The 27,996-nt window shown below is 44.5% G+C and overlaps 1 protein-coding gene and 2 long non-coding RNA genes across 3 annotated transcripts; 2 read left to right on the top strand and 1 right to left on the bottom strand.

Moving 5' to 3' along the window:
- Positions 1 to 15: 15 nt before the first annotated feature.
- Positions 16 to 19,432, bottom strand: LOC117309088 (uncharacterized). The gene is made up of 5 exons (XR_004523349.2): positions 19,312 to 19,432; positions 12,261 to 15,898; positions 10,276 to 11,291; positions 8,451 to 8,512; positions 16 to 1,505 (listed from the first exon to the last, which is right to left on the bottom strand). It is a non-coding gene; the product is annotated as an uncharacterized lncRNA (long non-coding RNA).
- LOC101336730 (EP300-interacting inhibitor of differentiation 2) lies at positions 10,764 to 19,617 on the top strand. Its single transcript, XM_004319896.4, has 2 exons — positions 10,764 to 10,952; positions 15,529 to 19,617. The coding sequence occupies exons 1-2, from the start codon at positions 10,775 to 10,777 to the stop codon at positions 16,056 to 16,058; spliced, it is 708 nt and encodes a 235-aa protein (XP_004319944.2). The 5' UTR covers positions 10,764 to 10,774; the 3' UTR covers positions 16,059 to 19,617.
- Positions 19,618 to 21,219: 1,602 nt separating this feature from the next.
- On the top strand, positions 21,220 to 27,705 carry LOC141277148 (uncharacterized). The gene is made up of 3 exons (XR_012327979.1): positions 21,220 to 21,295; positions 22,680 to 22,797; positions 27,570 to 27,705. It is a non-coding gene; the product is annotated as an uncharacterized lncRNA (long non-coding RNA).
- The last annotated feature ends 291 nt before the right edge of the window (positions 27,706 to 27,996 follow it).

Raw genomic sequence — 27,996 nt, 5'->3', positions numbered from 1 at the left:
CCCTGCATCGGCAGGCGGACTCTCAACCACTGCACCACCAGGGAAGCCCAGGATGTTTATTGTTAATTGACACTGCCTCGCTTTGTGCAAGGTGCACTGGAGAAATTAAAGAAAGAAAATGACAAGGTCAGAATTTGAAACTTTTAATCCAAGGAAGAGTCGGGGCACAGAAAATTGCCCTCAAAGAATCCTTTCCCTTGTATCCAAAAATTGCAAGATTTTTGCAATTTATGTGGGCGGACACCTGGGGCTTACATTTTGGAAATGAATTATCAGGCTTTTAGACCAGGGAGGGAAGAATTTGTTATCGGAACAAGCAAAATTTGTAAACATGGATGCAGTGACCAGACTCTGGTCTTGATGTTGTTCCAGTTAACCATTGCAGAATAACAAATCTCCCCCAAACATATTGATTTAAAGCAATAATTTATTATCTCACCCAGTTTTGCAGGTTTACCCCCACTCATATGGGTACCGTATCATGCAGCTTTAATCAGATCATGATGGGGCATAGAGTTTTCTGAAGGATCTCCTGGTCTGGGCTAGCAGATGGATGCTTTCCTCATGTCTGACATTTCATTTGGGGTGGCTAAAACAGCTAAGGGTAGGCTAGTTATTTCTTTCTTACAAAACCTGCATGGCTATCTTAGATGGCCTCAATCATGGAGGCCTCAGGGGTTTTGGACTCAGTGACTGGCTTCCACCAGTGAAGCAGAAGGTACAAGATATAATAGGACCTAGCCCCGGGAGTCAGGCTGTGCCACCCCCATCACATCCTGTTGTTCAAAGGCAAGTCAAAGAGACAGCCAAGGGCTTCCCTGGTGGCACAGTGGTTGAGAGTCCGCCTGCCGATGCAGGGGACGCGGGTTCGTGCCCCAGACCGGGAAGATCCCACATGCCGCGGAGCGGCTGGGCCCGTGAGCCATGGCCGCTGAGCCTGCGCATCCGGAGCCTGTGCTCCGCGACGGGAGAGGCCACAACAGTGAGAGGCCTGCGTACCGCAAAAAAAAAAAAAAAGAGACAGCCAAAATAATGGATGCTTACTAAGCTAATTGTGGTAATCATTTCATGACGTATTATGTTGTACACCTGAAACTTACACAGTGCTGTGTGTCAATTATATCTCAATAAAAATGGAAGGAAAACAACCCGAGGGAAAAAAAAAAAAGAGACAGCCAAAATCATGGGGAGGAGGCTACATAGGGCATGGGTCTTCTGACTTATGGTTCTTGGGAAGTCATCCTTGGCCACTACCTACTGTTCCACCCTCAGGCCCCAGTGACTTCACACTTCCCACGTACCAAAAACACTAACGTCTCTCTAAAGAATTCCCAAGCGTCGTACAATCACAAAAAAACAGGCTCAGGAATGATGTCCAGCATCTCATTATCTCAACCAGGACCTGGTGCTCACGAAGTCAATGCGTATAGATCCTCAGGTGCAGTTCCTTTCAACGTGAGCGCTAAAGGGACATGATCGGCCTCACACACACCAAGCACACAACGCTGAAAGAGACACAGGGGAAAAACGCAGTCAACACACCCATTTTAAGAGGGGGCAGCAGGAGATGTATAGCAATCCTCGGTCCCTATCATTTCTGAAACCAGCCAGCCTCAAATCTATCATTCTCTACGGGAATCCTTCTCTGCAGCAATTGGCACCACCCTCCATTCTCAGCTTCTATGAGTTCTTGCAAGACGGTAAAACGGGAGCTCCTTCCTTCTAGAGGCTCTGATCATCTGCTCCTTAGTAAAGTCTGGAGAACCACTTAGGAGACACGAGATATTGCCTACAAATAGACCAAGACAGATTGAAGAAAGTCCTCTGTGTCCACAAGGACTATCTCAGGCATCCGTTTTGATCATTCATATCATCTCTCACCACGCCCACCGTCACAGCTTGTTCTTCAACTGTAACCTTACTAACTGGTCTGCCTCTTTCCTTAACCTTCTCAACGTAACCTCCGGATACCTTGAGGGGGCAACTCACGGCTCACCGTGCTCTTCAGGCCTTTCTTCCTGGTCTCATTCCACAGGGGAATGAAATTTCCTCCTCTCTATCTGTAAACTCTTGGGTTCTGATTTGGCACAATCTCCTTCTTACACCTGCCCTGTCTCATTCTTGGTCACTTCAGCATTTTGAAAATGGATCATAGAACCCCATCAGTAGCCTGTAACTCATGTTTTGGGGAATTAGGCAATTCTTGGTCTAAGTGGATAAAAACTATCCTGTGGCCCACAGCCTACTGAGCAGAGCATGAGTTAGATTTTATATCAACTTGTCCCTTGGCTGGTGGCTACTTTATCTGAATAAACTACAGAACCCTGCACAGTGGCCCTGCTAAACAAACATGTAATAACTGCCCTTCCCTGAATGATATTTGTCAACCAGTCCACTTCACACAGATCGTTACATTCATCTCCATCTTAGATACTGCTCTGTGCTCAGGGTGGCCAGTAGAGGTGTTTCAGATACAAATATTTGTAAATATTTTCAGATACAAAAATTTGAAGTGCCTCTGGTGACTTCCCCAGCCCCCATTTTCCTCAATCCTTCTCAATCCCTGATCATCTCTCAGCTAACAGGGCATTTCTCAAGAAATGGAAAGCCAGTCTTGGGTCCTAAAGCCTTCCCTTCTCAGTGCCTTTTGCTCTTCCCAGTCTGTGCCAGAGTCCCCAAAAGAAGAAGTTCTGTTCTGTGATAATTCTACTCTTTTTTTTTTAACATCTTTATTGGAGTATAGTTGCTTTACAATGTTGTGTTAGTTTCTACTGTATAACAAAGTGAATCAGTTATACATATACACATATTCCCATATCCCCTCCCTCTTGCGTCTCCCTCCCACCCTCCCTATCCCACCCCTCTAGGTGGTCACAAAGCACTGGACTGAACTCCCTGTGCTATGCAGCTGCTTCCCACTAGCTATTTATTTTACATTTGGTAGTGTATATATGTCCATGCTACTCTCTCACTTCGTCCCAGCTTACCCTTCCCCCTCCCCGTGTCCTCAAGTCCATTCTTTAACTCTGTGTCTTTATTCCTGTCCTGCCCCTAGGTTCATTAGAACCTTTTTTTTTTTTTTTTTAGATTCCAGATATATGGATAATTCTATTCTTGACGCCCAAGTCCCCAAAAGCCGTTTCCCCTCTGTGGCGTGTCCGTGGTGCTGACTAATGATGGCTCTAATGTGGAAGCACGTCTGTTTCCAAGTGAGGGGCAGGCAACACAGAATAAAAGGGCCTTTTTTTCTGATGAGTCATAGCACTAACTCTCTATGATGGACGAAACATAAATTCACTTTGGATTTTCTGTACAAAAATTTGCAGGGGCTTCCCTGGCGGTCCAGTGGTTGGGACTCCCTGCTCCCACTGCAGAGGGCACGGGTTCGAACCCCGGTCAGGGAACTAGGATCCCACATGCCGTGCGGCCACACACACACACAAAAATTGCAAATTGTTTCAGATTCTTCTAACAGGAATTCTTACGCAAGAGAGTTTAGAACTGGAGAAAAACTCAATTTTCATCAGCATTTCATATATTGATTACTCAACAACTATTAAAATATTTTACATATTCTTCCTCCCAAAGAACCAAGATGCTGTAAAAGTTGCTCAAAAACAGCAAAAAATTTGCTGTTTTCATTTTCATAAAACTGCAATGGTAAAATAAACCTACATTCCATACTATGGTCTCATAAGCCATATATCAAGACGGATGGGATTTCCTCACCCTTCCCTCACAAAATAGATAAAACATTAATATAGGGATAATTCAACAAGAGTTGGCAATTACTCTGAATATTAAAGTACTAGTATGTTCTATCAATAAAGGGCTGATGTAAAAAATAAGCAGAAGTTACAATATTACCAACAAAAAAAAAGAAGAAATATACCACAGCATGTTTATGGCTCTACTTCAATATTTTATTTTTAGGGACCACAAGATGAGTTAAGAAGCTCTGGTAAATATCAGAGAGGCAGGATCCCTATCACAAGGCCTTTGAGTACCAACATAAGAGGCTTATACTTTGTCCTGAGGACATCTGTGAGCCTTAGGAAGCTACAGAGCCGGAAAGCAACAAGGTCGTCTTCTGCCATCAGACACTATTTATTAAATAGAACAATGAATGAAGACCAAGTGTCTACCAAACCTGAAGACTGTCCCATCCCCAGGGCCCCTGCTGTGAAAGTTGTCACAGGGAGAGAAAGCATGGTTTGGAAATCAGGGGATGTTAATTACATGGGCCCTCGCAGAGCAGCTACTCAAAACAGATGTGTGCAAGGAGTGCAGGAATAACCAAGTGAGTGAGCGTGCCCCAGTTCTACTCTGAATATTCAACCAGGGACACTGTTTTTTGTGGATCTCTCTGATATCTCCTCCCATCTCTCTTGGTGGTGAATGGCTGGTGCAGGACAGGAAGACAGAATCTACTGGTATAGGGAGCAATTCTGGAAAACAGCCCAGACCCTAATGGGGGCGCACCTTCAGATCTGAATGAGCTGAGTACATTAAAAGGAACTGAGAACAGAATCCAGGTTTCACTCCCTGCCTTTGTTTGACCTTTTGCAAACACAGCTAAGGCACCAACTTGGAGATTATACCCTGTGGTACTGGAGTACTGTCCCTCAAGATGCCTTATACCAACAACCACTGTATAGTATAGTTCTCAATAAGAGGTAGACATAGAATTGACCCCTCTCACCATGACTCCCATGACCCATTTTGGGGAATATGTGTTTCTGTTCCTGCGATTCCAGACCCTGCAGATCTAGAGGTCGTGGTTCCCAGGGGAGGAACCACTTCCGCCAGAGGACACAGCAAAAGCTCCATTAACCTTAAGCTTTCATTGCCACCCAATCACTTTTGGGCTCTTCATGTCAAGAGAACAGCAAGCAAAGAAATAAATTACTATACTGGCAGGAAACAGGACTGCTGCTGTGTAATAGGAACAAGGAAGAATATGTCTAGAACTCTTGATGCCTCCATGCCCAGAACTAACTGTAGATGGGGAATTGCAGCATCATCAGTGTGATGAGGGAAAAGTAACCAGGGTTCAGATTGCTCAGACAGGAAGGTATATGTTTATTTCAACAAGTAAGCAACATAGATCAAGAGAAGTACTGGTCAAGTATGAGAGGAGTCTTGAATGTTAATATACAAACAAAATTCTGACCAAGACCAACTATAGCAGTGAAGACCTCGTCCAACTGTATATCTTTAAAAACAAAACAAAACAAAACAAAAACAAGTGTGACTGGCTGCCAACTTGACAGAGCAGTGGCAGGATGGAGTGCACTTCTGTGAGGCACCAGTGGCCCTGAGTGGTGCAAGGGGTGACTCTAACAGAAACTATCAACACCCTGCCCATGCTCCTTGGACCTTCAGTGTGCACCAGCAGATTTCCAACTGCCAGTATCTTCATCTGTGCATTATTATCCTCTTCTGGAACTATAGAAAGCCATACTGCCCACATATGCGTGGCAATCTGGAAACGCCAAAGAATTAACATGTACTGTACCAGGAAATAACCCTAATCAACGACACTTAGGAGTTGCTGTATAAATAGCCCAACACCCTCAACCCTCCCGTGAGATCATTCTGAGGCGTGTTTTGCACTGCTTTCCAAAGTTTTCACGTGGGCTTAAATTTCAGCTTTGCACTGTAGTTGCTGGCTTAATAGAGCACTCTTTATTGGCTGCCTTCCCTTCCCTGTTAACACACCCCTAACTCCCTTCTCTTCCCAAATAAATTACTTACACTTGTTCCCGGGTCTAAGGGTCTACTTCTGAAAAAACCCAAACTAAGACAAGTTATGCAATGTTTTTCAACAGTTTCCCTTGTTTGTTGCAACTTACGGATAGTTTATCTTAAATTTGCTTATGCATGAGACTCTTCATACCTTTCCCTTTGGACTTCATTCTCTAGTCTTCTAAATACAAATGGTGTATTATTTGTTTTGTTTCAGGTGAGAAAGCTCTTGATGTGTTCCTAGAGCTTACACTTTTTATAAACATTTCCACTGCATATGTGCCAGTTATTATTCCTAGTGTTACTAAAATAACTGTAAAATATGTATCCCAAAATTCCCTAAAGGCTACAAGTTATGTAAACAGAATCCAGCTCCCAGTCTTGTGTAGCCTCAATGCTTCTTTATGGACATTTTCTAGTTTCTGAGTCACATAGGCCTGACATTCCTTATCAGTGAGAGTACACATCCCTTCTATTAGTTAAGGTCTATAATAATTTGACAATTGCAGTATTAATTCCTCCTGCTATCCAAGCAAAATCCAGAGCCATGAATTCTGTAGGACTTTAGTTCCAATAGCCACCATCTCCATAGGTATCTGATTTGAAGAAGTTATCAGCAAGATCTTTTAGCAACTGGAATATGCAACCCCATTGATGGTAGTGTTATTCTCCAAATACATTGTCCTTTTCTTATATAACTGTGGTGGACTCTGCTAGTCTTTCACTAAGTCCCTTTCTTCTTTTGTCCTCAGCACAGAGCTAAGCACACTTCCTAACCCCCCTACCAGTTAAATATTTACATGGCTGACTTCTAGCCAATGGAATATAAGTGGTAGGCACCATGTCCAAGCCTGTCCCACAAAAACCTCCTGTGCAGGCTCCATTCTCCCTCTTCTGGCTGACTGGCATGCAAACCTCCAGGGTGACCTGGGAATCCAGGTGTTAATGATGGCAGGGCTGAAACCAACCTGGTTCCCTGAATGATAGCATAGGGAACTCCAAGTAAAAGGCAGGAATTGGTAAAATTCACTTTTTTTATGATTCAAATATATGCTATCTACAAGACACAAATTAGATTCAAAAACACAAATAGACAAAATTAAAAGGATGGAAAGACATATACCATGCAAACAGTAAACAAAAGAAAGCAGAGTGGCTATACTAATATTTGAGAAATAGTCTTCAAGATAAAAATTATTACTAGAGGGCTTCCCTGGTGGCGCAGTGGTTAAGAATCCTCCTGCCAATGCAGGGGACGCAGGTTCGAGCCTTGGTCTGGGAAGATCCCACGTGCCGCAGAGCAACTAAGCCCGTGACCCACAACTGTTGAGCCCGCGTGCCACAACTACTGAGGCCTATGCACCTAAAGTCCACGCTCCACAACAAGAGAGGCCACCGCAATGAGAAGCCCACGACCACAACAAAAAGTAGCCCCCGCTCGCCACAACTAGAGAAGGCCTGCACGTAGCAACGAAGACCTAATGCAGCCAAAAATAAAAACAAATAAATAAATTTATTTTAAAAAAATTATTACTAGAGACAAAGAATGACATTTTAAAAGGGGTCATTTCATCAAGAAGATATAACAAACATATAAGCACCTAACAACAGAGCCCCAAAATACATGAAGCAAAAAGCAGACTTGAATGGAGACAATTCAACAATAAGAGAAACTTCAATACTCCACTTTCAATAATGGACAGACCAACTAGACAGAAAACCAAGGAAATATAAGACTTGCACAACACTATAAACCAACTAGTCCTTACAGAAATCCACAGATCACCCAACAACAATAGAATTCAGATTTTTCTCAAGTGCACATGGATCATTCTCCAGGAGAGATCATGTTAGGCCATAACACAATTCTCAAAATTTTTAAAGCACTGAAATCATACAAAGTATGTTGAGCGCAATGGAATTAAATTAGAAATCAATAACAGAAGGAAATTTGGGAAATTCCCAAATGTGTGGAAATTAAACAACACACTCCTAAATAACCAACTGGTCAAAGAAGAAATCATAAGAGAAATTTTCAAATATTTTGAGATAAATGAAAACAAAATCACAACATACCTAAACTTATGAGATGCAAAAAAAGCAGTGTTTGCAGGGAAATTTATAGTTGGAAATACCTATATTAACGAAAACGAAAATTTTCAAATAAATAAACTAACCTTCCACCTTAAGAAACTAGAAGAGCGAACTAAACCCAAAACAAGCAGAAGGAAATCATAAAGATTACAACAGAAATAAATAGGAGAAAAACAACAGACAAAATCAAAAACCAAAAGTTGGTTCCTTGAAAAGATTCACAAAATTGACAAACTGTTAGGTATACTGACCAAGAAAAAAGAGAGAATGCTCAAATTATTTGCAATGGGCAAAGAAACTATTTTTTAAAGTCTGTTAGAACTTACAAACATTCAGCAAAGTTACTGGACAAAACAACATGGGAACCATCAGCATTCTTAAAGAGCAGCGTGAGAGTCCTTTTGCAATAGAGAGCCTATCCACACAGCAACTAAATGCTTAATGTTCCTAAAATTCAATCCAATAAAAGGCAGGAGAGATTTGTTTAAACTGTGAAATATATCATGCACATAAAACTTATAACAAACTAGAATAATTAAAATTTTTTAAAAAACACAAAAACTAGTCATGTACCCACCACCAAGCTTCAGAAATAAAAACATTAGTACCTGTGAGACAGGCTGGGACCTGGGACCCTTTGCTGCAGTGCTTGCACCTGGACAAACATCTCCTAGAGCAGTAAAATACAAAGAAACTATAAGGGACTAAAAATAACTTCGCGCTGCACAGTTGAGGCAAATTATGAACAACAAGATACAAAAAGACCAAAAACCCACCCAGCACCACCAAGGGGGTGGCCGAAGCCAAGCCCCTGGCCTAACCCCTGCACCCACCTACCCTTACCCTCACCCCCATAAAAGGAACCAGCTGGCCACCCCCCTCAGAGAGCCAGCAAGAGAAACTGTTACTTGTTTTCACTCCCTCCTGCTGCAGCAGGAGCCCCGGTAAAGCCTTGCCTGAATTTGTCTGGCCTCTTGTCGATTTCTATTGATTAAGGAGGCCAAGAACCCTGGTCGGTAACACCTGTGAATTTCTCTCGGTGTCCCTCCCCACTGCCTCTACTTGCTCACTTTCCCAAGTAAACTCCATTTTGAATTTCTCATTTATTGTTTTTAGTTACAGTTTTACTATCTACATCTAAAAACAATTAGAAAGAAAACTATAAAACTTTTATAATGTAGTAGAAAACCTTAATAAGTGGATACACACATACATCACATTAATGCAGGAGAAGAATCCATTTTAAAGATTCCAGTTCTTCCCTGAATTAAACTAAGAAGTCATGAATTTCTAAGCAAAATCCCAATAAGATTTTAAGGAAATTCTCAAACTGACTCAAAAATTCACACACAGTGTAAAAGTCCAAGGAGAGCTAAGACAATCTTGAAGAACTAGGAGGGAGGATTCAGGCTCATCCAATGTCAATAAGTCACGTATTAAAGTGTTTGGTATAATTATAGTAAGACGATTTGTATTGGTGCAGATAAGCACATAAATTAACAGGAAAGAACAGACATGGGACTTCCCTGGCCGTCCAGTGGTTGACTCCAGGCTTCCACTACAAGGGGCACGGGCTTCGATCCCTGGTCGGGGAACTAGGATCCTGCATGCCACACAGCTCAGAAGAAGAAGAAGAAGAAGGGGAAGGGGAAAGAAAAGAGCAGAAGTCCAGAAACAGACCCAAGCAGAGACGTGGCATTACAAGGGAGTCTGGAAGACAGTTCCCTTAGAAATTAGAAGCAGTCTGGGCTGAAAGTCTGGGACGTTACAACAGTCGGGTAGGCAGAGGAGCCTGCCAGAGACTTAGACTTAAGACGAAAGGCAAGGGGTGGGGAGAAAGAAATGGAAGGGAGGGAGGCTGGGAGAAGAAGGAAGATGAAAGGGCGGGAGGACAGAGGGAAAGAGAGAAAGGGGGAATGGAAGGAGAAGGTAGCAGGGGAAGAGAGGAGGAGGAGAAGGGAAAGAGGGGGGAGGGGAGGAAAGGAAAGAGAAAAGCGGGAAAGAGAAAAGGAGGTGAGGAACGCCAAGAGGGGCAAGAGTTCATAACGCAGCAGCATGCATGGGAGGGCAGTTTCAGGTTTCCAGCATCAAAAGTTGCACAGCTTTCTAAAATAAAATAGGGACCCAGGGCTTCCCTGGTGGCGCAGTGGTTGAGAATCTGCCGGTTCGAGCCCTGGTCTGGGAGGATCCCACATGCCGCGGAGCAACTGGGCCTGTGAGCCACAACTACTGAGCCTGCGCGTCTGGAGCCTGTGCTCCGCAACAAGAGAGGCCGCAATAGTGAGTGGCCCCCACTTGCCACAACTAGAGAAAGCCCTCGCACAGAAACGAAGACCCAACACAGCAAAAATAAATTAATAAACTCCTACCCCCAACATCTTCTTTAAAAAAAAAAAAAGGGACCGAGACACTGATGGTGTAGGTGTGCCTTACCAAGAATTCTTGACTATGACTTCCCTGGTGGCGCAGTGGTTGAGAGTCCGCCTGCCGATGCTGGGGACACGGGCTCGTGCCCCGGTCCGGAAGGATCCCGCGTGCCGCGGGGCAGCTGGGCCCGTGAGCCATGGCCGCTGAGCCTGCGCTCCGCGACGGGAGAGGCCGCAGCAGTGAGAGGCCCGCGTACCACAAAAAAAAAAAAAAAAAGAATTCTTGACTAAAACTTAGAAGTATGAAGCAGCCCTTGTCATTCGTTGGGGACTGACAGCAACAAAAGCCTTGCCGAAACTTAACATTATGAACCTTCTCACAGGCACGGTCACCATACAAGCATGCCAGTTAAGCACACCCGCGCGAGCGTACACGCTCACGTGCACGCACGCGCACAGAGATACGCACGAGCATGCGCACTCGCTCACGTGTTCGCACGCACAGTTGTGCTGTTCCGTTGTTCCAAAGTTTCTGAGAAGCGGCCGCGCGGGCTCCGCGGTCCGAGATGCCCAAGCTGCCCGCAGGCAGCAGTGTTCCGCCGACGGGCTGGGCGAATGGCGACCGCGACGTCCCGCAGGCGGAGGTCGGCGGCGGGAGGCGGGAGCCGGCCCCTACGGGGCCTGCGGAGCCCGGGGAAGGTTGGATGACGGACGAGGACAGAGAAGGCCCGGTGGCTGGGCCACGCGGGGACGGGGGTCCCCGAGAATCGCCCCGGCAGGGGAACGGCCCCGACCCGGCCGAATTCCCACGACCGCAACGCGAGCCCGAAGGCTTCGAGCCTGACTTGGGACAGGCGTAGCCTTGGTTGTGGGGAAGAGGTGCCCAGCGCCCACGGCAGCCGATTAAGAGGGTTTGACGAACCCAACTGGGTGTGTTACGGATGTGTGTAGAGCAAGGGAAGTAGCCCACGATTCCAGCTGGCAAACGCGTTATCCCAGCGTCTGTCTGATTGTACATTTATCAAAGATCTCTTTACATCTGTGGCTCTCAGTCACCTGGCTGCAGAACTCGGGTGCGATGAGCTGAAAGACAGGGAATAGTTTTCACCACCAAAAAAAAAAAGTTAATTATGTGAGGTGATGAAAGTGTTAACTAACCCTATTGTAATTATTTCAAAATATATACATGTATCAAACCATCACATTGTACAACTTAAACTTATACGTTACGTGTCAATTTCATCTCAATAAAGCTGGGGGGAAAACATACCTTTCCTCTAGACTTCTTTCTATTTTAAGATCAGGCTTCTGCAGGACCATGCCTGTGGGCTTCCTAGAAACCCTTTCTTCTAGCTGGGAAGCTCACCTACGCACTGCCTCACATTTTCGAACTTTTAACAAAGGGTCATAAAGCCACACCTTTAATCTGATCTATACTCACAGGCTGTTTTTCACTTTGACAATCTTTTTTTTTCACTGGATGTGAAAAAAGCTTTTCTTTCCCAACCTAGCAAGTCATAGTCTCTCTACATTTCCTTTAAATTCTTCTGGAAGGTCAGCCAGTTCCTTCTATCGGTCAACCCTTTCTTGCTACGCTGTATCATGCTCATCAGTGAGTAATCAGCATTATGCCTGGGTATCTCCTTAGCCAAACACTTTCTATTTTCTGTTTCTATTTCTATTTCTGGGTAATCACAGGCGACAGTTTGACAATTATTTCACTACATCATAATGAGTCATCATTTTTTCTGTTCCAATAACAATTTCCTCACTGTTTTCCCTACGTATCTTAGCCTTTTCTTAGGGCACTACCCAACTCCTGATACCAATTTCTGGAGCAGTTATCTATTGCCACAATAATGTTGCATGGCAAATCACATCAAGCATTTATTTAGTCTATGAGCCTAAAAGTCAGCTGGTGGCTCAGGTGGAGCTGACTGATCTTCCCCCCGACCCTGCCACGAGTCAACCACAGGTTGAACCTGGGCCCCGGCAATGAAAGCACTGACTCCTAACCACTGGACCACCAGGGAATTCCCAGGACTGACTAACCTTGAATGCCTTGTCTGAGACCACGTTTCCCAGTCCCAGGTGTCTTCCACCGTCCAGCAAGCTGGTCCAGGATTGTTCTCATGGTCGAGACAGGAGTCCGAGAGAGAACGGAAGCATGAAATGCCTCTTGAGGCCCAGTCTCGAAACTGATACACCATGATTTCTGCCACATCCTATCGGTCAAAGTAAGTCACAAGGCCAGTTCCGATTCAAGGGATGGAGAAAAGGAATCTACCTATTGATGAGAAGAGCTACAAACTATTATTACAAAGGGTGTAGAAACAGAGAGGATGGAGAATTGGGACCACTTTTACAATTAATCTAGCACAGTAGCAATCTTGGGAAAAGAGACAAGGCTTGTAACATCATGTTTAGACCTCAACACAGCATTAAATATCTCAGGAGAGATAAGCAAATCTAGAAAATCCCCTTAGAGAAAGAAGCACCTATATCCACCATTAAGTCAGCTCAAGCCCATCTAGTGAGCAGAACATGTAAGGCCTAGAATAATCAGGGGTAATAAAGAGGCAAGAATGACATCATGATTTCCCCAATTGTCCTAAGCCAGGTTCAGATTCTGAGTTGTGGTTTCAACCCCTATCCATAAAAGTACTGATTTAGGTCAACATGTGTATTTATCCTTTAAAGGAAGTCTTTGTTCCCAGTAAGGATAAATATCCCACCAGTGCTATTTATTACAGGCTTTTGCAGCTTTTGGGAGAAGAAGATCCAGTCCCTTTCCTTATAAACTCTTCACCTTCTCTTTTAAAATGTTAATTGTATGACCATGGGTTTAAATTCTCTATTTTTTCCTGTAAAAATATACCAGCGTGGAGCCCCTGATATCAGCTCGCTTAATTGTTGAGTCTGCACCATGACTAAAACTGTCCTCAGATGATTCTGAAATGCTGGCGGTGAGTCAGAGACAAAGATGCTACAGCCGCTACACAGGAACAGTCTTGGGAGCAATAGCGAACCTGGAATCTATCTCAAATTTTTGCTTTCATCTCCCCACATGAGCACTTCTGTTTAATACACCATAATTTTCTCTAGAGCTATTCTTATCCCTGGATAATGGAAGGGCCTTTCAGCTTCAGCTGGAAGGTGATTTGGGGCCTCAAAAGACAGGACAGATATCTGCCTCCATAGTATTATAGCAAATTACTGCAATTTCTAGTTCCCCCTCTAATAATATGTTATTACACAAGTCTGGGGATTCTTCTATTAAATATTTGTGATTTTCCAGGCAGCCTGAGGGTGGCAGCAATGGACCTTTGGTCTCCAGACTAGCCTGGGAGCTGTTAAGGAGCCACACACTTAGTCATTGCCCAGATGCTGGGGTGAAGCTGTGTTTGAAGCAGCACATAGGCTGGATGTTGTGTTTTATAAATGTGGTGCTTGGACCAGGAAAAAAAAAATGCAACCTCGGGGCTTCCCTGGTGGCGCAATGGTTAAGAATCCGCCTGCCAGTGCAGCGGACACGGGTTCGAGCCCTGGTCCAAGCCCTGGTCCGGGAAGATCCCACATGCCGTGGAGCAACTAAGCGTGTGAGCCACAACTACCGAGCCTGCGCTCTAGAGCCCGCGAACCACAACTACTGAAGCCCGCACGCCTAGAGCCCGTGTTCCTCAACAAGAGAAGCCACCACAATGAGAAACCTGCGCACCACGACGAAGAGTAACCCCCACTCGCCGCAACTAAAGAAAGCCTGTGTGCAGCAACGAAGACCCAATTCAGCCAAAAATAAATAAATAAATAAATTTATTTTAAAAAGAAAATGCGGGCTTCCCTGGTGGCGCAGTTGTTGAGAGTCCGCCTGCCGATGCAGGGGACACGGGTTCGTAGCCCTGGTCCGGGAAGATCTCACATGCCGCGGAGCGGCTGGGCCCGTGAGCCATGGCCACTGAGCCTGCGCGTCCGGAGCCTGTGCTCCGCAACGGGAGAGGCCACAGCAGTGAAAGGCCCGCGTACCGCAAAAAGAAAAATAATAATGGTAATGGATATGTAACTATCAAGAAAATTAAGTCACCTAGAGGGGTGGGATAGGGAGGGTGGGAGGGAGACGCAAGAGGGAGGAGGTATGGGGATATATATATATATGTATAGCTGACTCACTTTGTTATAAAGCAGAAACTAACACACCATTGTAAAGCAATTATACTCCAATAAAGATGTTAAAAAAAGAAAGAAAGAAAATGAAGTATTTATAACCACAATGAAAAGCATAGGTGAATCTCATAAAAATAATGTTGTGGGAAAGAAACGAGACACAAGCGTATGTAAAATTCAAAAAAACAAGCAAAATTAAACTACAGTATCAGAATGCAGCTCTAGGTAGTAAAACATAAAGAAAAGCAAAGAAATAATTACCATACATATCAGTATAGTAGTTACCTCTGGGTAGAAAGGAGACAATAGTGATAAGAAGAGGGAAAGGATTCTGGGATACTAGAAATATTCAATTCCTTGACCCAGGTGGTGGTTACATGGACATTCACTTTGCGATAAATCATTCAGCCGTATATTTATATTTTGTATATTTTTCCTGCATGCTATATTGTACGAAAAAGATTTAGAAAAAAAATTAATGTCCAAGAATAGCCAAAGCATTTTTTTTAAATAACAAGGGAACGTTATTACAAAGTTTTAGTAATTAAGAGGATTGGTATGGGTGAAGATAGGCAAATGAATAAATGGAGAAGAATAAAGAACCACACCCTACCCCCAAAATAACCCATGAATCTAAACTATCTGGGTATATAATAGAAGTGGCATTATAATCACTAGAGAACAAGAAGGAAGAGGCATCCTAGGATGTAATCTTGGGAAAGCCAACAGGAAGCGATCTTGTGAGACTTTCCTTGTAGACATTAAACTAGTTGAAATGTAAAACAAGGCTCGACTCCGCCCTTAGACATTCTGGGTAACAGGGGAAGGTTTCAGGTGTGTTTGTTGGCTCTTCCGGCCGCTAGGTGGCACCTGGAAGATCGCAGGCGCGTGGGGATGACTCATGCGCAGTGCTCTTAGGTTCAGCCGCAGGCCCTACGCTCGTGCACGTGGGTTTGCCCACAGCGTTGACCCGTGTGCACAGCGCTCACGCACGCGCATTTACTTGCAAACCGCTGATCGCGCTGTACCGTTATTCCCGTTTTTCTGAGAGCGGCCGAGCTGACCCCGCGGTCCGGGATGTCCGAGCTGCCCGCAGACAGCAGTGTCCCACCGAAGGGCGCGGCGAATGACAACGGCGACGTCCCGCAGGCGGAGGTAGGCGGCGGGAGGCGGGAGCCGGCCCCAGCGCAGCCTGTGGAGGCCAGGGACCGTCCGATGGCGGCGGCCAGGGAAGGTCCAGTGGCGGATGCCAGGGAAGGTCCGATGGCGGCGGCCAGGGAAGCCCGGATTGCAGAGGTTGCCCGATTGTTGGCGGAGCCAGCAGAGGAAGAGGGTCCTGAGGGCAGACGCCGGTCCAGGCCCGGGAACAGCCCCGGCCTGGCTGCGTTGCCGAATCTCCGCCTCCGTCACCCACTTGGCGTTTTAGGAATTAATTATCAGCAGCTCCTCCGCCACTATCTGGAACACTACCCGATTGCTCCCGGCAGAATTCAGGAGCTTGAAGGACGCCGCAGGAGATTTGTGGAAGCCTGCAGAGCAAGGGAAGCAGCGTTTGATGCCGAATATCAGCGGAATCCTCAGAGGATGGATTTTGATATTTTAACATTTAGTATAACTCTGACTGCATCTGAAATTATCAATCCTCTGATAGAAGAACTTGGTTGTGATAAGTTTATCGGTAGAGAATAATTTAGTGATGAAACTACTTCAAGAACCTCTGTGTCCAGTACAGTCATACCAATCCTGTAACTTGATTTTAAAAAGTCAAAGTATTTGAGAATAAGGCAAGGCACAGTTGAAAAAGAAAAGGAAGCTTATCAAGAAAAACCATCAGAAAAGAAATAGAAGAAAATAAAAAACGTTATGACTCCTCTAACGTCCTTTGAGTTTGTGATTGATCCAGATTGTTTTCCCTGCATTGTGGAAATGTCTTTTAGAATTGCTTCACTAAAGTGAAGAATGGTTTTATATAATGGAGACTTGATGAAGAAAAACTGCCAATAGAGCCCATAGTGTAAGATTGATTTTGTGTTTTCTGAGGCATTTCAAATGAAAGGCAAAGTAAATACTGTATATATTACATGATAAATTATGTATTCAAGACTATCGGAAATTTCTGGATTTTTTCTTTTATTCAATTTTTAATACTTTTTTGGTAAATAATCTATTTATAAGCCCCCAAAATATAAAGTGTGCAATGAAAAGTCTTCTATCCCTTGCCCCCCGCCCACCCAGTACCTACCACAATTCCCATCTGTAACCACAGTACCTCTTCTGTCTTTTCAGTTTCCCTATGTATACACAAGCAAATACAAATCTGGGTGGGTTTTTTTTTTCATTTCTTCACAAAAGTTGGCAAATTATATTTATTGATTTATGCATTGCATTTTCAGTAAGAACTTATCTTAAAGATCCTTCCAAACCACTACATTTCCTCATTCTTTTTTAGAGCTGCATTTTATTCCATTCTGTGGTTATGTTGTAATTTACTTAACCAGGAACATACTGATGGGCATTTAGGTTTTTTCCCATCATTTTCTATTGGCCAAAAAAGTTGCTATAATAGTTAATCTTGTCTGTATATCCCATGGCATGGGCACAAATACAGTATTGCTCTGATTCTAAATGCACTTTTCATATATTGACGTCTCTGAAATTGGGGTGTGTCTTACATTTGATGGTGTAATACAGCATTTTCATAAAAACAATGGTGCATATTATAATCAGCAGCTTCTTAGATTCCTTGTTATGTATAATATCTTAGTACGACTTTCCAGAGGTGAGAATTCTGAGGTGAATGCACTCATGTGAAAGTTTAGAGATATTACTAAGTTGCCTTCCATTCATGTTGTACCTCTTCACACTCCCACCAGCAACTGCTGAACATGGACATTTCCCCTGCAGCCTCACCAGCACAGTAAGTCATCAAGTGTCTGCATTTTGCCAGTCTATATAGTTGGAAAATGGTATATCAGTTTTAATTTGCTTTTCTCTCATTATGAGGGAAGTTAAATATCTTTTCATTTGAGTTATACATATTCCCTTTTCCATGAACTATCTATTCAAAATCTTTTCTCCATTTCTTTCCTGAATAATTTTGTCCTTTCTTTATTGACTCTGTTAACTATTAATGAAATAGTGAGATGAGCCATGATAATAGCTTGTAATGTGTGTTATGGATAGTTTTTCCTAGGTTGTCATTTGTCTTTGGTTTTCCTGAAAGCCTTTTGGCATGGAGATTTTTGCTCTTGTTTCCTTTTATCTTTTAAACCTGCAAGGTTTGGGGAATTCCCCGGTGGTCCAGTGATTAGGACTCAGTGCTTTCACTGCCGGGTCACGGGTTTGATCCCTGGTCGGGGAACTGAGATTCTGCAAGCCGTGCAGCGTGGCCAAAAAAAAAAAAAAAGAGAAAAAACCTGCAAGATTTTGAAACTCGAGGTTTTCTCGGTGTGTGTGCATGTGTATGTATGTGTGTGGTTTTATTGTTCATATTTGAATTTTTGAACCATTCGGAATTTATCCCGATGTACAATATGAGGTAAGGATCCAAATTTTCTTTTTTAGGTGGCTACCTGGCTGCCGCAACACCAGATACTAACTAGCCCATCTTTTCCCCACTAACTTTGTTTAAAGATGCCTCTTCATCATATACTAAACTTTTTAAAGTTTTCTAACTAGTTTTACAGGTAATAATGCTAAAACCTCTCATTATACTTCATTTTCAGAGTGTTCTGGCTATCTTTGTTTATTTATATTACTACGTCAACCTCAAAGTCAGCTTACCTTATTTCAAAGTTCTTTATTAGAATCACATTATATTTAATAAATCGAAGATAACTGCCATCGCTAAGATATCCAAATTATTTATTTTTCCATTTTTTAAAGGCTTCCTTTGTATCCTTCAGAAGAGTATTAATGTTTGTCCTTAAATTAGTGTTCCTAAAGTAGGTCTTTTACAGGTCTAATCATTTATTCCTAGACATTTTATCTTTTATGTTTTTTCTATAGTAAATGAGGATTATCGCTGTTATATTTTCTAAAAGCTTGCCTATGTATTTGAAAATAATTCATTTCTGCATATTTATTTGATAGCCTGTTAACATACTGAATTCTCTTACTGTTTTACAGTAGTTTTTCATTTGAATCTCCTAGATTGGGGAACAAGTCATATGCAAATAGTGACAGTATTGCCTCTTTTATAATGTTTATACTTCTGACTTCTTTCTCTTTATTTATACATTAGACAGAAGGTACTTTATTGGTACCTTCTTTCTAATGTAAAATAATATGAATGATAGTGAAGCATCATTAACTTGTCCTAATTTTGTAGAAATTCTTCACATATCCATCTCTCACTATTTGTACATGTGTGTGTTTTATCTAGAGTGGTTACAGAATTTTGTCAAAGGCCTTTTCATAATCCATGAAGGTGTTATTTTTATATCCACCACCATGATTGCATTCTTCAAATGATCCTTATTTACAAATGAGATATAATCCTTTTTTTTTTTTTGCCTCGCCAAGTGACTTGCAGGATCTTGGTTCCCCGACCAGGGATCGAACCTGGGCCCAGCAGTGAAAGCGCCAAGTCCTAACCACTGGACCGCCAGGGAATTCCCTTGGCCACTTCTTAGATCCCATTTCTATGAGACCTCCATGCGCATGAACTAAATTTTGTTTCTTTTTCTCCTGTTAATCTGTCTTGTGTCAATTTTATTATTAGTCCAGCCACAAGACCTCAAGATGGGTCCAAGAGAAAATTTCCCCCTCCCTGACAGTTCCTTCATACGTTTCCAATCAAATCCACTCACACGACCGACCCCTTCACTTTGGTAGACTTGAGTGAAAATCTGGTGGGTCGCAGGGCTGGGGTCATCCCTTGAAGGACAAGCCTCCCCACCTGGCTGGTTCCTTTCAACTTCTCCCCTTCCCTCCTCTTCACCTTTCATCTCAGGAGCAAAATCAAGTCCTCTTCTTGTCTCTCAAAGCATTTTAAGGAGCCTCTTCTCTTGCTTGAACAATTTCAGCTGCAGTGTCAGCACGTACAGTGGCTTCTTCCCCAGAGTTTAGCCAAACTCCCCAGGTCAGGGACACAGTCCTCTGTTACAGACACCATAGCTCTAAGTTCAGGGGTCCCCAGGCCACTCCCACGTCTGACCAGCAGGCTACAAGTTTGAGGATTCCCAGTTCCCATGCAGTTTCAATAATTTGCTAAAAAAAAAAAAAAAAAAAAAAAAGACTCACAGAACTCAAGAAAGCATTACAGTTATGATTACAATTTCATGATAGCAAAGGATACAAATCATAACCAGCTAAAGGGAAAGACGAGTAGGACCAAGTCTGGGAGAGTCCCAAACATGATATTACTGCCCTCCTCAGGGATGCATCATCCTCCGGCACGTGCAGAGCATTTACCAACCAGGGACGCTCCACGAGCCCTGAAGTTAGGCCGAAATCGCGAGGCCTAAACCCTCTATGACTCCCAGGGATGGCCCAAGGGGTTCCCCACACACACCAGTAACAAAGACACTCCTATTGAAATGGGGATGGGGCGGCCGTTACCGCGCGACAGTTACCGGGCAACCGTTGCTCTGTAACGAACAGGTCCCTCGCATAGCTGCCTCTGGCGCTACAGTTACCAGGCAACCGTTACCGGGAGACCGCTAATGCGGGACCGTTAGAGCGAGACCGCTAGCCTGGCCGGTTAGAGGGCCCCTTCTGCCAGTCAGGCGGTTGGTGGTTCTCTGGGGAAAAGTGAGGTAGGAGGCGGATCCCGGCCTTCTCCCGGGGGCCCTCCGGGCACTCTGGCCTTGGGCCAGCAGGTGAGCTGGGGGGCTGGGGATAGGCTGGGGCCTGTGTCCTGCAGGGCTCCAGAGCCCTCGCCAAGGCCCCCCACTGGCCGGGCCCAGGCCTTGAGGCTGCGGTGAACCTCGCCCCCATCCCCACCTCCGCGACCTAATGGCAGCGGCAGTCTGCGTGGGACGCAGTTTGCGGGACCTGGCCCCCGCCGTTTGGGCGGCCTGAGGAGCCTGAGGGCCGGCTGGGTCCTAGGCGTCTGGCTCCCTCAGTGATGACAGCTGTGCAGGGTCTGGGGACCTGGTCCTGAGGGCACTGCCAGCTGGGATCTGCCTCTTCAGCCGGGAGGACCCAGACTGGGTGCCGGACGAACGCTCCTGGGCAGGGTAACTGGCCCCCGCAGGGACCCCCTCCTCTTAGCCAGGACCTGGACCTCGGAGGGTGAAAGTTGAGCCTTAGGACTTTGCCCTTTCTTGTCAGAACAGAGAATAACATTTGTTGGGTGGAGATTTACAGGAACATCATTACCTGACCGTGACCTGACCTCAAGGACAAAGGATCTGACACCAAGAAATTTACAACTGACCACGCCCCTCCCTCACCATTGCTATAAAAGGGCTTTGCTGAAAGCTTTCAGGGAGTTTAGGGTTTTTCAGGCATGAACCACCCATCTCCTTGCATGGCCCTGCGATAAACCTTTCTCTGCTCCAAACTCGGACGTTTTGGTATCGTTTGGCCTCACTATGCGTCGGGCACACGGACTTGCATTCGGTAACACTATCGCTGGAAATTCCAAAGATTTGGAATTTGGAATTTGGTTACCTTCTGGGAATTAGGGACAAAGTCCAATCAAATTAACATGATGGTTCTTCCAAACCAATACTGGCCTCTCTTTACGAATTCTGGGGGAAATTAGTCTCTGTCCCCTAATACTGATGTTCCAGTTATCTCTTGCTGTGTAACTAACCACCCTAAAACTTAATGGCTTTAAGCAACAACCATTTTATCACTGCTCACTCTTCTGTAGGTTGACCGAAATCAGCTCAGCAGTTCTGCTCCACGTGATGGTGGCCAGGAGCTCAGCTGGGCTGGAATGTCCTGGACGGGTCACTCACGTGCCTGTCATATTGGTGGGAAAAGGCTGGAAGGCTGGGCCTCTCCTTGTATGCAGTTTCAAACCCTCTTCCTCTCCACCTTCTCTCCAATAGTGTAGCCAGATTTCTTATGTGGCCGCCTCAGGGCTTCCAAAAGTGCAAAGGTGGGAAGCTGCCAGGCCTTCAGACTCAGGCCCAGAGCTAGCACACATCCGCCTCATTCTGTGGGTTACACAGGCCCAGCCCATTTCAGGGAGGAGAGGCAATACCCAAGGAAGTGAATCCTGAGCACTGCGGTTTATGGGGAGCCATCTTTGGAAACCGGTCACCACAGATGATATAACCACCATCGCCATTGGTTGAGAGTTTATGGTGATCCAGGCACAGATCTTGGTGCTTTATTTATGGCATCTCACAGAATTCTCACCATGGTGTGAGGTAAAGAGTATTAGCATATCCATTTTATAGATGAGAAAACTGAGGCTTACTAGCTGTATCAGTCAGGGTTCTTCTGAGAAATAGAACCAATAGGAAAGCCATGATCTAGGCACATGGGCTTCTTTCTGTGTGTGTGTGTGTGTGTGTGTGTGTGTGTGTGTGTAATGTATATTGTATATGTATACATATATATTGTATATACAGAGAGAGAAAGAGATCTTAAGGAATTCATTCACAGGATTGTGGAGGCTGGCAAGTGCAAAATCTGTGGGGCAGGCCAGCAGCCTGGAGATTTAGGTAAAGTTAATGTTGTGGTCCTGAATGTGAAGGCTGGAAACTCAGGGAGAATATCTATGTTGCAATCTAGAGGAGAATTCCACTTTTTCAGGAAACTTTAGTTTTTGCTCTTACGGAACTAAGATCCCGCAAGATCTTTTTGGCTCTGCACGGCCAAAAATATATATATATATATATATATATATATACACACACACATATATATATGTATATATATATATATATATATACATACCTTCAAGCGATTAGATGAGGCAAGTCTGCTTTATTTAGAGCCAACTGTTGATAAATCTTAATCACTTCTAGGAAGTATCTTTATAGCAACATCTTAGACTAGTGTTTGACCAAACAGCTGGTCATCATAGTCTAGCCAAGTGGACACAGAATTTATCATCACACTTACCCAAGTTCACACAGCTAAGAAGCAGTAGAATTAGGGCTCAAACCCAGCTTTCTTGCCTCCAAAACTCATACTAATAATCAATTCATCAGTGATTGCCAAAATGGACCACCTTTAGAAATGAACTGGAGTGCTGACCAGAAAATTTTTTCCCAGGACTCCACTCTGACTCTAGAAGACACTTCTTGAGATGGCTACCCACTACGTCCTCCTTTCTCTAGGAATCTCACCCCACCCTCTTAATGCTATTTGACCTTTGTGACTTCACTTCCCCTCCAACTGTAGTTGATTTGATCAACGGTGGCACTTCAACTAGGCTGGGCCAATGAGATACTCGAATACTGGAGCTGGACTGTCAAGGTTCAAATCCCTATTCCACTTCTTACCAGCAGTGAGCTCTAAGGTGAATTACTCTACTTCTCTGGATCAGTCTTTCATCTGTAAAATGGGGGTAATGTTAACAATATCGACAGTTACATTATGAAAAATTATCCAAAGCCTACAAGTAAGACAAGTGATGACTTCATGTCCTTTCTTTTCTTTTTTTAATTAATTTATTTTTGGCTGCATTGGGTCCTCATTGCTGTGCGCGGGCTTTTCCCTAGCTGTGGGGAGCGGGGGCTACTCTTAGTTGCGGTGCTCGGACTTCTCACTGCGGTGGCTTCTCTTGTTGCGGAGCACAGGCTCTAGGTGCGCGGGCTTCAGTAGTTACATGTTAACAGTTTTATGAAAAATAACTGTTTCAGAAGAATGATGTCAGCAACATGGCAGATGAAAAACTGTCTCTTCAATCTACAACCGCTAAAACATCCACAACACAAACACCATGTGTCCAGAGAATTCACACATCTGAACAGCTACAGCGGGATGTACAGGGACACACAGAGGAGGCGGAACTGAGGGAACAGGGAGGTGGTTCCTGCAAACCCAGCTCTCCTGCCATGGCAGCTGAGGCCGCAGTCCCAGAGAGCCAGTAACAATAGCAGAGGAAGCGGCACACACGACTCTAACCTCCCAGCGGCAGCGGTGCCCACAGTCACCGGTAGCAGTGGAGCCTGAGATCCCATCCCTCCAGCTGCTGAGGCATCCACAGTTCTGACCCCTGGCCACCCACTCGCAGCGGTGGAACCGGCAAACCTTACAATACTGGCAGAGGCGCCAGGTGCAGCACCACTCGCCCACCACCATCGCCCTCCCCCAGGGGCGGAGTCTGCAAGGGGTGGGGATCCCGAATGTAAGAGAAGAGCACATCATCTCCGAGCCCCAGGCGGAAACACCTACTGGTGTTTCCAGCAGGAAACAAGGCACCAATGACCCCGGAGGCACAAGGAGCAATAAAGAGGGCTTGAAGCAACGATAAAGGTAGTGGAGTGTGGAAAATGCAGACTCTCAAACATAACCGGAGGCAGCGCAGGGAAGAGAAACCCAAACCTTGTGCTATATCTCCACCTACTGGAAAACAGAAGAAACGCCTCAATTTTCTTTTTTTTTCTCTTTTTTTCTTTCTTTTTGGCCGTGGCCCTTGGCTTGCAGGATCTTAATTCCCCCACCAGGGACTGAATCGGGGCTATGGAAGTGAAAGCGCCGAGTGCTAACCATTGCACCGCCAGGGAACTCCCTGAAACGCCTCAGTTTCTAACTTGTTAAATCGTTAGCATCAAGCAGAAAGGTGTCCCCTACTTCAGATGCATGGGCAGAGGAGCAACTCATCAAGCACCATGAAGAACCACGGTAACACTGTAACACGAAAGAAAATGACAATTCTCCAGAAACCAAACTTAAAGTCGCAGACTACTGAGATCTCACTGATGGAGAATTTAAAATAGCTCTATGAAGAAACTCAAGGAGCTACAAGAAAACTCAGAAAGGTAGTTCAATGAGCTCAGGAATAAAATTAATGTACAGAAGAAATACTTTACCAAAGAGATTGAAATTCTAAAGAAGAATCAAACAGAAATTCTGGAGCGGAAGAGCAAAATAAACGAGATGAAGAATGCATTAGAAAGCATTGGAAATAGAGCACACTATATGGAAAAGAGAATTAGCAAGCTTGAAGATAGAACTCTGTGATACAAGTAGAAGAGGAAAGAGAAATAAGATTTTTTAAATGAGGAAACCCAGCAAGGCTCACATTCAGATTTGATGGAGAAATCAAAAGCTTTACAGACAGGCAAAAGCTAAAAGAATTCAGCACCATCAAACCAGCTTCACAACAAATGTTAAAGGAACTTCTCTAAGCGAAAAAAAAAAAGGCCACGACTAGAAAAAAGAATACTACGGAAAGAAAAGACTCACTGGCGAAGTCAAACATACAGCAAAGGTGGGAAATCATCCACACACAAAGCCAGTAGGGAGGTTAAAAGACAAAAGTAGTAAAATCTGTATCCACAATCTGTATGCACAATCTGTATCCACAATAAGCAGTTAAGGCATACACAAAACAATTAGATGTAAAATATGATGTCAAAAAACAGTAATTGTGGGACTCCCCTGGTGGCACAGTGGTTGGGAATCCGCCTGCCGGTGCAGGCGACACAGGTTCCAGCCCTGGTCTGGGAGGGTCCCGCTTGCCGCGGAGCAACTAAGCCCGTGCGCCACAACTACTGAAGCCTGCGCGCCTAGAGCCCGTGCACCACAACGAAGCCCCCGCTCGCCGCAGCTAGAGAAAGCCCGCGTGCAGCAGTGAAGACCCAGTGCAGCCAAAAATTAATTAATTAATTACATATTTAAAAAAAAAAAAAAACAGTAGGGCTTCCCTGGTGGCGCAGTGGTTGAGAGTCCGCCTGCCGATGGAGGGGACACGGGTTCGTGCTCCGGTCCAGGAAGAGCCCACATGCCGCGGAGCGGCTGGGCCCGTGAGCCATGGCCGCTGAGCCTGTGCATCCGGAGCCTGTGCATCCGGAGCCTGTGCATCCGGAGCCTGTGCTCCGCAACGGGAGAGGCCACAACAGTGAGAGGCCCGCGTACGGCAAAAAAATAAAAATAATTAATTAATACCTTAAATATAAAGGGACTAAATGCTCCAAGATTTGCAAAAAATGTAAAACAACGTCACTTTTCTCACTGAATTATTTTTTTGGGGAAATGATTATATTTTCATAAAAAATATTATTTATGTTAACATGTAATGGGCTTATTGTTTTAAATTGGTTTTAGGATTTCTCAGTTTTAATTCCTAAGATATGAATAACAGTAGATGAATACACATAAACAAAAGCTGTTTGGGACGATCAATAACTTTTACAAGTGTAGGTGGGCCTGAGACCAAACAATTTGAGAATTGCTGCTCTGAGCTTGGCAATCCATTCCTATTTGCTAGGGACTGATTGGCCTGAGATGGACATTTGACCCCAGTATGGCCAATCAGATTTAAGAGCATATCTGCTAAACCTCTGGAAAGGACTTTTCTCCTTGAAAATGCAGATTTTATTTTATAATCAATTAATAAACATATTTTTTAACTTCTCAATTTATTTATTTATTTTTGGCTGTGTTGGGTCTTCATTGCTGCGCGTGGGCTTTCTCTAGTTGCGGCGTGTGGCTCAGTAGTTGTGGCACACAGGCTTAGTTGCCCTAAGGCATGTGGGATCTTCTCGGACCAGGGATCAAACCCATGTCCCCTGCACTGACAAGTGGATTCTTAACTGCTGGACCACCAGGGAAGTCCAGTCCAATACAATTAGGTCAGGTACAGACCTTATTCAGATTAATGGAAGGTTTCAAACAGAAGTCCACTGTGCTTCCCAACCCCTGAGACCCCCTCCTGTGCTAAACCTTGGGCCTGGGTCCCCGAAACCAGGAAGATCAAGAAAGACACTGAATTTTCTGTGCGATTCTAGGCAAGCGTCTCCCCCTCTCTGGGCTTCACTTTGCCCCTCTGTGAAATGAACTTCAAATGGGCTTTCCTCTTATAGCATATTGAGAAGTAATATTTACTGAGCATCTATTGCATGCCAGCCTCCGTTGTAAAATGCTTTGTACTTATTAACTCATTTAAGACTCACAAACTTGTGAAGCAGATTCTACTACTAGTTTCATTTTACAGATAAGGAAATTAAGGCACCGAGAGGTGAAGTGACTTGTCTGAATACACGGCAGAACCAGGTCTGAACCAAAGCAGTCTGATTTCTGTGCATTTGTAGGCTTTTGGGTTTTTTGTCTTGGTTTGTGCTTTTTTGGAGTGATCATTTAGGTTGCTTTATTTGCTACTGCCATTGTGCTAAATGCAATAAGTGTATGCCTGATTTAAAGATTTAAAGCTCTGTCAAAAGAGAAAAAAAAATGACAAGTTTCTCCTTGGTGTGCAATGCCTTCCACCTTACTCCTCTGGGGCCCTGCTTCCTTTCACCTTTGAACTGAAGGATTTGGACCAGAGAATAACTTTCTCTTCCCTGCAAGCTCTGATCATCTGAGATAGTCTTCCTTGCCCCAGAGGCTACGACCTTAGGCTGAGCCTGCAGCAGCCTATGAGACAAAGCGATAGAACAGAGCCTGCACTTTAGAGGGCCTCCAGACTTGGGTGTGGGACTCTTCCCTTGTGGTGGTGAATCAGAGGACTCTGGTCATCACTCTTTGATAATCCAGCCAGTACTGTTCCTGTGATGACTCACCGACATGTACAGTGATGGTGCCAAGACTCTGAGATAGGTGAGGCATCCTTGACACCAGAAGTGCATCAAAGGGGGGAATCCATGGGATTCAGCTGCCTGCCTTCAGCTTGCATGCAGTCACTGATCAAAAATACACGATGAAGGGACTTCCCTGGTGGCGCAGTGGTTAAGAATCCACCTGCCAATGCAGGGAACACGAGTTCGACCCCTGGTCCGGGAAGATCCCACATGCCGCAGAGCGACTAAGCCCGTGCACCACTGCTACTGAGCCTGCGCTCTAGAGCCCGCGAGCCACAATTACTGAGCCCACATGCCGCAACTACTGAAGCCCGCGCACCTACAGCCCTGCTCTGCAACGAGACAAGCCACCACAATGAGAAGCCCGTGCACCGCAATGAAGAGTAGCCCACGCTCACCGCAACTAGAGAAAGCCCACATGCAGCAACGAGGACCCAACGCAGCTAAAAATAAATACATAAAATAAATAAATTTTTTAAAAAATACGTGATGAATGTAACACAGTTTCCCATCTTTGCTTTTAAATTGAGTTCTGCTCTCTCGGCAGGTGGTATAATTTGTTCAAGGCAGCAAAGACTCGGCCTCTGAATATCGCGTTGTCTTTGAAGGAACAATGGGCTGGTGTTGATGTCTGCCTTTAATCTCAATTTAAATATCATTTGATAGTACGCTTTTGTTTCAATGTCCATATTCCTTAATGGTACAGTTAAATCTCATGACAGAAATTCAATATAGCGAAACTTGAAAGGAGAATTTGTATGTATAAGTATTTATTCAATATATGGTATTGTTGACTGAATTAAAATATGTGGATCCCTTGGCTGATGTTCTAATAAAAGGACTCCTTCATTTGTTCATTTGTTGCTATATTCCATTTGTTACTTTTCTCTGTTCTCTCATCTTCAGTTCCTATGATTTTGCTCATTTCCACAAGTGCTTGGGCACTGTTCCAGCCTACTCCCCACTAGAAAATA

Source organism: Tursiops truncatus, chromosome 19, assembly GCF_011762595.2.
Source record: "Tursiops truncatus isolate mTurTru1 chromosome 19, mTurTru1.mat.Y, whole genome shotgun sequence".
NCBI classification, from domain to species: Eukaryota; Metazoa; Chordata; class Mammalia; order Artiodactyla; family Delphinidae; genus Tursiops; species Tursiops truncatus.
Note: the sequence above shows the minus strand (reverse complement) of the source record. Positions and strands in the feature narration are given on the sequence as shown.